General features: G+C 36.6%; 1 protein-coding gene across 2 annotated transcripts in view; it reads left to right on the plus strand.

Annotated features, from left to right (window-relative positions):
- The first annotated feature begins 336 nt into the window (after positions 1 to 336).
- tfec (transcription factor EC) overlaps positions 337 to 12,817 on the plus strand; it is a 53,384-nt gene continuing 40,903 nt past the window's right edge. The window contains exons 1-2 of one of the 2 annotated variants that reach the window (XM_056245247.1): positions 337 to 429; positions 11,880 to 12,079. In XM_056245247.1, the coding sequence (XP_056101222.1) occupies positions 11,903 to 12,079 (177 nt within the window). In that variant the 5' untranslated portion in view covers positions 337 to 429; positions 11,880 to 11,902. The remainder of the gene's footprint in view (positions 430 to 11,879; positions 12,080 to 12,817) is intronic. The other variant, XM_056245246.1, reaches the window with a different exon arrangement.

The raw sequence follows: 12,817 nt of genomic DNA on the forward strand, positions 1-12,817 counted from the left end.
ACATTCAACACTGCACAACAACTTCTACATTGCACACAACAATAAGAAAAACGTATTATTATACATAAAGGCCTGGTTTCACAGACAGGGCTTAGAGCCAGGATTTGGCCTTAGTTTAATTAGGAAATTTAAGTAGTTTTATAAACGTGCCTTAGAAAAAAAACATTACTGGTGTGCATCTTGAAACAAAACAAGGGGGTGGGGGTGGTTATTATACATAAAAATGAATAACATCTCACTTTCTAGGTTCAAGATGTATAAAATAGAGACTTCCCATTTGCACCCGGTTCCATGGACGAAGAAAAAGAGGAAATAGATAAAGATTTATATCGGACCAAGTCCGGCTGATCTTTGCTGGCAAACTGTAATAACAGGAGAGCAACCGCTGACTTCATAGAAGAAGAAAACGCCTGCAGCCGACAATCACAGGTAATTTATATTTTTCATTGAACTTAATCTGCCACACACACACAGGAACTATTAATAGTCGGCTTCTTCTGATAAAGAAATATTACACAGAAGTTTGTGTCCAGTAACCAGGGATGCTTGAGCATATTACATGTAGTGACCTTTACAAATATCATTTCTTCAGAGCTATCCTGAGCATCACTGTAATTTAGTGGTCTTAAGAAAGTGATCATTAAAATATAAACTTGCAGATCTGGATAATACACGTATTAATTCACTTATTTGTTTCTGAAACAATAGTCATCTTAGAACAACAGACAAATCTAAAAAAAACCTGCTTAGCAACAACATCTAAAGTGTAAATATTTCCAAATATTTCAGTTAGTATTGCTAAACCTCTGCATTTTATGCTTGAATACATTGTGAAGATGTTCACTACAATTCTAATGTTAATTCATAAAGCAAAATGTCTCAGTCTCTCTCTGAGTATAAATAGTGTTTACTAAAAGCAGTTTATAGTACTCTGTAAAAAAATCCATCTATTTCAAATTAATAACTTAAGTTCAGTTGTTGCATCAAATTTTTTTGGTATAATCAAATTGGCTGTACAAGTCTTTTTAATATCAGTTAATATAAAAGCATGTTGCCATAACTTATATATTTTCTTACATTAAGCACTCAGAAAGGAACTACTTTTATGCATTAGGCATATGCTTTTGTTCTTGTAGCTCAACTGGCGCTAGAAACGGGGAATGCATGAACTAATATAATGTTAATAATGTGCTGAGAGTTGATTTGGATAGAAGGGTCAGCCAAATGTATTAATGTAAAACAGAGATCTTTTGGGAGGGGTTTTGCTTTCATATATCTGGTGCATCTGCTCTTGAGTAATGCATTTCCAGGACTCACATTCTGTTTACAGAATTTAGTGTCTACAGGAAGAAAGTGACATGGCAAAAAAGGAAAACTATAAAAAAAACAAAAATGAAGAAGCGGCAGCCTTCACCATTCTTCAATTAAACTTCCTCTATTCGGGACTCACATATATTGTTTTAGATACAGGAAATTCCATCTATCATGGGATTTTTGCACCCATTTCTTGTTTGTGGAGGATGTGGTTTCTTTTGCACTCACTTTAAAGGGTGCCACTTATACGGGGGCGGGGGGCGTTTGAATCGAGCACATGAGAGACTGTCACAATCACGACACGGGGTATGACTCTGCAAAAAAGCACACTGATTTATATTTGCCTTTTAAAATGGTTTTGTTCAAGACCATTGTCCCTGTAACAGTGAGTGAATAACAAATACTAACACATTAGAGGGCAATGGGCTAAACACATCCAGACGTAAACACACCTTTTTCATTATGCACTGTGAAATTGCCATCATTTGAGCTTGAGACGATCTAATCAAACATTTAATGATTTTAAATATTGCACATTTATGCTATTGCGAATCCTAATATTTATTTAAAGATAAAAGACTGATGGTTTTCAGTTTTGTTCAGGGTGCTGTGGGGTCAAAGACCCCCTTGATGCTTTTATTTTTTAAATATACATATTTTGTAATCCAAACAAACGTCTTTTATAATTTATTTTTACATAAATGATGTTGCTCCAATATTTAATACAACGAAAGTAAGTAAAATATTAATAATTAATTTAATTAATAAATAATAATAAACATTTGGGACCCCCAAAAAATTACATTTGTATAGCCCCTATTGTACCCTACACCAGAATTAAATAATAAAATAAAAATGATTGTGTATATTCATACAGTATATTTTCATACCAGAAATTAATTCAGCCCTGTTATACCCTGCACTTATTTGTTTCTGAAACAAGATATTGTAGAAGAACAGACAAATCTGTTGTTCTCTATCCTGCAGCAGAATATAATAATAATAAATAAAAAATAAATAAAAATAATAAAATTAATAAAACACCAGAATAAAATAATAAAATATTAATAAAGAAATAATTATAAAATAATAATAATAATATATCTTTACACCACAACAAAAGTTAAGCCCTATTACAGCCTACAGCAGAATATAATTTAAAAAATATATATAAAAAAATAAAGAAATTATATTTGTAAAATTATAAATAATAATACAGATAATAAAACATCTTCATAAACTTTGGCTAATGTTCCCATTTTGAGCCCTGTTGTACCCCACACCACACATTACATAATGTTGCATGACAGAGGAGATGTGACATAAAGCAGAAGTGCTGGGCACTCGATGGGTATATTAATGCTGAGCATCTGAAACAACAGCATATGAGAATCTCTCATGAGACCACAGACGTGAGGCAGAGTCTTACTTGAAATGGCCAGAAAGAAAAGAACACAAAAGGAAACATCAGAGAAAGATGAGCAAGAGCCCATCAAAAGATTAATGGCATTTATATGGAGAGAGAATGAGTGAGAAATTGAGAGCGGGAGATGCGCAGGTGTTGATCAGGTGGCATGCAGAGGTGATCTGAGACACTGAAGGTGAAAATAGAGAGGGAAAGATATATAACATTTCAATGACAATGAGATAATGGATAAGTCATAGAAAGAAGAAAAAATAAAATCAGCAGAGACAAGGTGTGGGGAAAGAAATGAGGAAAACTTTTTCAGACAGGGAGATGGACAGAACTGAACACCATATTTCCAGTAGCTTTATGTCCAGCTGAACCCTAAAATCCATCCACGTCCCATACGGGTTTCCTTCAAAACATCTTTGACAATGTACATGATTTGTCACATTTAGTTTACTATTATTTTTTATATTAAAAGAGAGTTTTCACCCAAGTTCACAGATAGATTTAGTCATGTCGACATTCAGATTTATATTTTGCAAATAAATAGCTTCCTATGATGTCATTTAACAGATTATTTTACCCACAATAAATAATAATAAAACGTTATTTTATTGACAAAACAAGGTACACAAATGATATTTACTGGTAAGTAAATTTTACTTTTAGATTATATTAAATAATTATAATAATTAAACTAATTATAATTCTAATAAATATCACAAATGCATCCAACAGTTAGCATGAATTCTAAGCATAAACGGCATAAAAGGAGAAATTAAATCTTTAAAGTGGTCAATCCATGAGAAATTTCATTTGTTTTGATCTTTTGAGGAGTTAAAGAGTTTGATGTACTATGAAACCACACATTCAGAACTCAAAATATCCTCAAATCTTAAAAAAACAAAACAAGCTCCTAATGTCTGCATGTCCTTCTGGAGGACACCAATTAAAGGTTGACCAAAGTTTGTTAATAAGATTTCCGGTACAGTTACATAATTCACATTTGTAGAATGTACTTGCATCAAGGGTCAGAAAATGGCAAACTAAATTATAACAAACACTAAATTGACTAAAAACATAAGTGGACCTTAAGGGGAAAAAATGGGGGATAAAATGATATAAAAAAGAAAGTATGATATGACCGCTTTCAAAACAACTTCAAAAAATGTCACAGAGCTGATGAGGGATGTGTGCATTTTACAGCGGGATGTGTGCAAGAGAGAGACAGTGTCGTGTGTGTTTGGTGTCAGAGGAAGTAGGGCAGTGTGCTGAAGACCAGCGTGTCGTGTTCACCTCTGATTCACACGGCGGCAATGCTCAATATCTGACGATCGCCCACTCGCCTCTGAAAGGTCACAAGATCATGGTCCTATTGAGACATTAGAAGAGAGGTGTGGACGGATGCAGGATGACATGCATCTGAAGTATGCAAATGAAAACCAAGCTCTCATGACATCAATGTTAACAGCAGTGCAAGTTATAACAGTGATAGTTTCTGCATGTTGACACTTTTTTCCAATTTTTTAAAAAACATTTTTACATTTATTAAATTTCCTTATTATTTACATTATTAAAACTAAAACAATTTTTTTCTACAAACCTCAAATTATATAAACAAAATCAGACTTTTAGATTTAATTTAAACTTTTACTTCAAATGACGTAGGCCTACAAAGCGGTCAAATATACAAAACATACAATATATATAGATAGATATAAACGTCAAATTGTGTGTGTATATATATATCTGTCTATATATTTATGTATCATTTTATTACATATCTTGTATAGTAGGCTATATTATAAATTAATGATTTATTCAATATACATGATCATAACATCCCTCTGCAATGAATTGAAATGTTTAACCGATAAATTTCTTTTAGATTATATGAAATAAATAAACTAATTATAATACACTATATATATATACACACTCTCTCACACACACTATCATCATCATCTTCACATTTTATTGATTTATTATTTAAAATAATATGATCTTGACATCCTACTGTGATATTGTTAAATAAATTATGAAAAAAAACTGTTAAAGAAATTTAGTCCTTTTAGAAAATTGCATAATGTTGAAGATGTCTGCCCAATAGATTGAGTTTTACTGTATAAGCAAAAGAAAAACTTCAAGTTATGCAAACTCAAGTCGTCAAGGCAGAGTTCTGTGCCGTCTACACAGTGACCTCTTGTGAGCATCCAAGGAACTGCAGTTAAAGCTGTGTAGTTCCTCTACTACAACATTCAAGTCTAATAACTTCCCCCAACCCAGATAAGTTCATAAAGGGCAGGAATCGAATATCTTGGAATTCACATTCCAGACTTCATATTGCTTAATGACAGGGAGGAAGTCTGAATTGCCATGTTGAGGAGTGGTGGTTGTGGTGCTCTTATGAGTAGTGCTATCATGACGGCGTGGTGATGAAGGAGCTCTCCACTGCAAGCGATGGTTGGAGAGCCCTCATGACCGAGACCACCCACCCTGAGTCCGTCTCCCAACAGCGTCTACGAGGCCCGCAGAGCAGCTCTCACATCACACAACCGGCGTCTCGCACAAGGCAGGGTTCAGACACAAGTGAGGCTCGGCTCACCTCGTCCAATCAGTGACAGCGGAGGGGTTCATGGGAAGGTGAGGCGCTGCTCAACCTTGGCCAATCAGAGATGACATTGAATGTTTGCTCTTCCCGGCCTGTGGCTCTTGGGTTTGACTGAGGCTCCATGTCTGAGAAGAGACCGACTCAAGTGGAGCGCTGGCTAGACAGACACAAAAACAAGCCTCTATTTCCCTGTCTGGTCTATTTGGGAAAAGCTGCTAAAATGTTCTGCATCTGAACTGTGTGTGACAACATTCATAACGGCCCCAAATGTGGTGAACAAGAAAATGTAGGTAATGTAATTGACTTTAAGATATTATGCCCTTTTAAAAAATCTTGATTTTGTTTTTAGGGTCTACTAGAATAGGATTTCATGTTTAAATGTAAAAAAAAAAACATTATTTTTCACATGTGACATTGTTGCAGCTGCTCTCGTCCCAGTCTGTCAGTAACGCTCTGTTTAGTTCCTGTCTCCGTGAAGCCCCTCCTTACGAAAAGTACAATGTGCTCTGATTGGTCGGCTGGACAAGTGTGTTGTGATTGGTCAACCACTTAGAGTGTGTTAGAGAAATGTCCCGCACCTTACCATAATCGTCAGTTTCAACACACTACTAACTAACTCAACCAGGCCTCGCCGCTTTATTTTGCATGTGTCTTGGGATTATTTAAATGAGGAATTTTGTGACGTATACGACACGTTCCTGGAAGAAAACTCAAGACTAGAAGACAAGCGTTTCAGGGAGTTCAGAAACAGTGTGCAACTGATAAAACTCCCTTTGGTATGGACTTTGTGCTTTGTAACTTTGCAGACCTTTTTCCTGCTCAAACAGCAACATTACACACTAAAAAATTTGAAATTGTAAAAGCGCATGACGGGTCCTCTTTAATGGCACGCACATCACTATTCCATAAATCTTGGGGTCCCACCCACAAAAAAGTGACATCACATACAAAAACCATTGCCTCTATGAGATGTCCTCACTGATATAGCAAACCCGAGTGTGAGTAAAAAGTGCATAACCCTTCTCTGGGGTCATCAGGTGTGGGGAATGCAAACAGTGACTTATCATGCCAGCTCAGTGGGTATTCCTAACAGGATTACAACTGAGATAGACGACTGAGATTGAGAGTGAACAGTCTCTCTGTCCAGACAGGCTCTATTACAGCTGCCAGATTACACCAAACATGACAGAAATCTCCAAAACAAATAAACTCACTGTGGCCTTCTAAATCTAAGCCTTGTAAGTGAACTCCTTAGAAAAGCCTATAGAAAGAAACCAGAGGAAGCACTGTAGGAACTTGCATGCCATGCTAATGCAATGCAATAAAATGATATAAAATAAGGTTCCATATCATTTACTATAATATGATGTTTGTAATATATATATTGTGGTAGCACTTTATTTTACAGCCCTGTTTCGCATGAATATGCTATGCACTTGGATAATAACTAACCCTGTACCTACCCCTAAACCTTAACTCATGTAGTTGCCTTACGCTACTCAGTACTTTTGTGGGTAAGTACAGTGTAAGTACATTGAAAGTGCACGTACTGTAAAATAAAGTGCAACCTATATTGAAAAAAGTATTTGCAATTTATATGTTGCCTATTGGACCACACTAAACAGTCAAACCTCGATTCCCCCATTATAAATATATTAAAAAGTAAAACTATATATATAAAAAAATCATTTTGATTAGAGAAAGGACAAAATACAAAATAAATAAGGTAAAAAAATTAAATAAAAACGGGAATATTTCCTTCAAAAAATAGTTTAAAATGTTAGAAATTCTAGTTGGCAAAAACAAAAAAACCACCTTTGATGAATGAAAACTATATAATATGTGTTCCATCATAGAAAACTGAGTTTAATATTTTATCCAATATATTAAGACATGTGATGAAATTTACTGTATACTCAACATATTTCGTTCATAGCGGAACAACATTCCTGTCCGAAAACCTAAATCTAACCCTACCCATAAGTTATCCCTAAAATCAGCAGGAAATTATAGGTGAAGCCAAAACTTGACATAAACTGTCAATTTGTCCCTCAAATCTGATTCGTTGATTGAAATATTGTTCTAGGATCAACAAAGATGTTGTACTTGGTGAAATCATGCTCCCTGTAAGCCATTTCACACTGTAGGATCTCAGTAGTCATTAATGTCAGACTGTACGGCATGAAGTCAAGACATGTTAAAAACAGATGCACGCGAGTTTTACATCATCAGTCCATGACGCGTTCGATGACGGTGAGCTGCATTTAATGCGGGATTGAAATGGTGGCTAGCAACGAAAAACAATCTCTAGCGTTAATGTTGTTGCTGCACTAAATGCGGCATCAGGTTCTGCACTCCTAGTCGTTTTTTGATTTAATGGTTGTTTTAGGACAAGCCACACTGTAGGACTTCGGACACTGGCAGAATTAACATTTGATCGCAATGGTCATTAATCGGCTGTCAAACTAGTAATCAAAGACTACAGATTTTAGCCTAGGATCAGAGGAATCTTTTAGGCTTTTAAAAAATTTGTCTCAAACGGCCAAATCGTGGTCAAAATCGTACAGTGTGAACCCGGCTTAAGTCTGTCCATTATCCAGACTCAGTGACTCAGGGCCTGAGCACAGGCAGAAGCACCGCAGTGCCGCTCGGCATCCGAGGAGAGCCAGCGAGAGCAGAAAACCAAGAATTAGCCTTGAAAAGAGCAAATAAATAGGTGCTTCAACTTGAAAAGCCTGTAACAAAGCCTTTTGAGGACCTGAGAGACGACATGAGAGAGAGAGAGAGAGAGAGAGAGAGAGAGAGAGAGTGGAAACAAGTGTTTTGTCTCTCAGCCCAGAGCTGGTGAAGGGGCAAAGCGCCACACAGGGCCGTTTCTGAGGGAAAGCTTTTTAATGAAGCTCAGGGGGAAAGGAGAGCTCATCAGACTGAGACACATCCTCTAAAATCTCTCACACACATTTTATATAACATATATTCACATATACACATTGAAATACTTCCTCTAGACTTTTAATGAGAGCAGGGCAGGATTTATACTCCTGCTGATATGCATTTCACCTGAGGCTACAATATCGAAGTATAGCCTATACTTTATTGTCTCCACCTACACAACCAGCTAGCCAGTGACCCATAAGCCTGAAGGGTTTTACTATACACTGTAAATCACTAGTTAAAGCTCACCAGTGTCTCATTGACCTCATCTTCACCCTGGTGACATCAAAAAATGACCCCTTAGCAAATCAATGACACTAACAGGGAAAAGTGCTAGTTCATCATCAAAAACTAGAGGTTTTTTTTTTTTTGAGGCATTTGCTTATGCAAAACTTGTATGCATGATATGACATCATGATATGTCCTGAATGTTTTTTTTTTTTTGCTGTTGCTGGGTGGTTGCTTACGTGCTCAAGTCAAATTAAGGTCTCAAGGAGTACTTTAATGCATTTTCCATTTATTTTGTTTTGTCTACAAGACCTTAATCCTAACTCCAAAAAGATCATTTTGTATGAGAAGTTCAAGCAGAATGAGCAATGAGAAGAATTTGCTAAATAATTACTTTGGTAAGCAACACCAATTAATTATTTACAAAAATTTTTTAAATCAACATAATGATATGATAAGAATGCCAAATGCAGCAGGTTGCAGTTTTGCACAACAGCCCGTTTGCCAGCATGCCCCTTGCATCTCGATGAACGCCAAATATAGTGTTTTACTGTTCGGTAAATTGTAGTAAATGGAAAATGGCTTGGGATTTCTGACCTCTGAATGTGTCAAATAGTGCCATTGCTACAGAGTTGGAAGCCTGAAACAAAAAGCCCTGGTTTGGTATCATTACCTTGCCTCATTATAGCATTAGCTCTATAAAATACTCCTGTTGTTTGGGAGAAATACTTACTCTCCTCATAATGGAGAGGCTCACACACAAATAGTGGCCCAGTGTGGACACAGACCCAAGTGAAGTGCAGACAGGGACGATTGTCTCAAGTAAAGGAAGCTAAAAGCAGCTCTGTCCCTGGAATGCTGACAGATGGACAGAAACATTTTTTAGCAGCATTTCAGTCCATCTCTGAATCTGACTGGTGTCTGGGATCGCATATTCTACTGTTCTGCAATGCTGACAGGAAGAGAGAAATAATGAGCGAATATAGAGAAAGAAGGCAATTTAAAATCACTTGCACCATGCATGGAAGTAGAGAGGTGTGGGCAAAAAAGGAGGAAGACTTGCCAATTACGTTGTGCTCAACCTCCTGCTCCTCCATTATGGAGCTCTTTCCTTTCACAGTGCTGTCTGGCTCTCAGCGTGGCCCCTCTGATTGTGTGAGGCGTCACTGTCTCACTGATCTCTCTCTGATAGAATCAGATCCTCATGCTGTAGAACTCTACACCATGCCTACATATTGTAACATATCAGATATCTGAAATTAAAAGATGTAGAAGTCATACAATAAGGAAGAAACATTCCTTGCATATGCAGTGTGGTCAAACATGGATAAGGAACAGCTGTAGCTTTTGTAGTGTAGCTACATCAGAGTGAGAGACAGATAGATAGAGTAAGACAGACTGTCCTATAGATATATGAGTAGACGGATAGACAAACGAGTAGATGGACAGAGATATAGATGGATGGATGGATGAGTGGACATAGATAGATAGATAGATGGATACGTAGATAGATAGACAAGATGAGTAGACATAAGTAGAAAGACAGACGAGTGGACAGACGGATAGATACATAGATGGATAGACAAGTAGATAGACAGACATAAATCAATATATCGATAGATGGATGGATGAGTGGACAGACAGACTGATATATAGACAGATAGATAGATAGATAGATAGATGATAGATACGTAGATACGTAGTTAGATAGATAGACACATAGATAGATAGATAGATAGATACATAGATACATAGATGGATAGACAAGTAGATAGACAGACATAAATCAATATATCGATGGATGGATGGATGGATGGATGGATGGATGGATGAGTGGACAGACAGACAGATGGATGGATGAGTGGACAGACAGATAGATAGATAGATAGATAGATAGATAGATAGATAGATAGATAGATAGATAGATAGATAGATAGATAGGTGATAGATAGATGGATACGTAGATAGATAGACAAGATGAGTAGACATAAGTAGAAAGACAGACGAGTGGACAGACAGATAGATACATAGATGGATAGACAAGTAGATAGACAGACATAAATCAATATATCGATGGATGGATGGATGGATGGATGGATGGATGAGTGGACAGACAGACAGATGGATGGATGAGTGGACAGACAGATAGATAGATAGATAGATAGATAGATAGATAGATAGATAGATAGATAGATAGATAGATAGATAGATAGATAGATAGGTGATAGATAGATGGATACGTAGATAGATAGACAAGATGAGTAGACATAAGTAGAAAGACAGACGAGTGGACAGACAGATAGATACATAGATGGATAGACAAGTAGATAGACAGACATAAATCAATATATCGATATATGGATGGATGGATGAGTGGACAGACAGATAGATAGATAGATGATAGATAAATAGATAGATGGATACGTAGATAGATAGACAAGATGAGTAGACATAAGTAGAAAGACAGACGAGTGGACAGACAGATAGATACATTGATGGATAGACAAGTAGATAGACAGACATAAATCAATTATCGATATATCGATAGATGGATGGATGGATGGATGGATGAGTGGACAGACAGACTGATATATAGACAGACAGAGATAGATGAGTGGATAGACCGACAGACGAGTAGACATAAGTAGACAGACAGACGAGTGGACATAAGACAGACATGACAAACAGACAGACAAGATGAGTAGACATAAGACAGACAGACAGACAGACGAGTGGACAGACAGACGAGTAGACAGATAGATAGACAGATTGATATGTATAGATAGGCAGACAACAGATAGATAGAACACTTAACAGTATGATAATGTTAATTATTCATATAAAACCTTAAATACAACCAAAAAAATCATCACAAAAAGGACTGTCACACTGCAACTAAAACATTTTTAAAGTATTTTCATGTTACTTTCTGATGGGAAAACACTGAAACAGGCAATTAGCCTTTTTTGATTTTAGCACTGATTGTGTGTGACAGCTGAACTGAGACTATATATGCGGCATGCTGCCCCTTATTATTTCAGCTCCGTTTCAGTCACCTCCTGTAACATTGACATGAGTCTAAACAAAGACGCATTGCAACATCGGATCACAGGCTGAAAGAAAACATCCCTCAAATAAGATTTCAAATTGACCCTAGGGACAGTACAGTACACTCAACCGGCTTAGTAAATTAATTTGAAGGCTTTTACTGATTCTGACTTCACACGTCAGACAGATTTATTCAAGATGCAAATCAAAACAGAATATGAATTATACATGTTAAATTCTAAAATGATACACTACATAAAAGTAAACAAACTGTGTAGATGCAGTGAGATACCACATTTCACAGCTCTCTCATCTCTCGTGTTGTGTTTTCAGCGTGCAGCATTAGGAATCCAGCAATGTTCCAGTCATTCTCTGGTATTCAAGTGGCCCCTGCAACTAATGTAGCAAGCCAGCAGAACCAGTGGGCCCCGGGGCCCTCGTTCTCCACCTGTCCCTACTCCTACCACACCAACCCGAACCCGGGCCCCTACCACAGCAATCAGCCTTCAACCTGTCCTTGGACACAATGGAAGGTATGCAAAATCTCTGACGCGTTTAGTTTTTGATTCATAGCATTTAACTGTGAAAAACACAATATTACATTGCATTGAACAGGGTTCCCGCGGATCCTTAAAAAGTCTTAAAAAGTCTTAAATTAGATTTTTAAAATTTAAGGCCATAAAAAGTCTTATAAAGTCTTATTTTTACTTATGAAAGGTCTTAAATTTTAGATGACACTTTGACTTAGACATATCTAAAAGCTTTCCAAATTAAAACCATCTAATTATAATTTGTGGATTTGCTAGTTCACGTGACATTTCGCGTCACTCGCGAGTCGCGGCAGCATAACTGTCTCCTGCACGCGAGAGGAGAGAAGGAGAAGAAAGGTCGTAAATGTCAGTTCAGTTGTAAGTTCATTCTTTATATGCGTATGGTGTGCGATGTGTATTGTCTTTAATTATATTGTAATCATTGTTTTAACAATGTACGAGGCACTGCGAGCTGACATCGCATTTGTCTCTCGTGCCTTCACTGCGTGATGTGTGCAGTGTAACTGTTATGTCCCCAAGTTAGTTTTTGTCTTATATTTATATCATATTATGTTCTTAAATTAGAATATCACATCAGAAAGAGTGCCGTTTTCCCGTGCACAATTCCAATTGTGATATTTATGTTATACAACAGTACAATTAACAATAAGTTAAAATTGAGTTACTTTTTAGACACAACATTGTCAATATAGTTTGTTTTCCCTTTATTTCGCCGACTAT

The sequence above is a fragment of the Rhinichthys klamathensis genome, unplaced genomic scaffold, assembly GCF_029890125.1.
Source record: "Rhinichthys klamathensis goyatoka isolate OS25496 unplaced genomic scaffold, OSU_Roscu_1.1 h1tg000029l_1, whole genome shotgun sequence".
Lineage (NCBI taxonomy): Eukaryota > Metazoa > Chordata > Actinopteri > Cypriniformes > Leuciscidae > Rhinichthys > Rhinichthys klamathensis.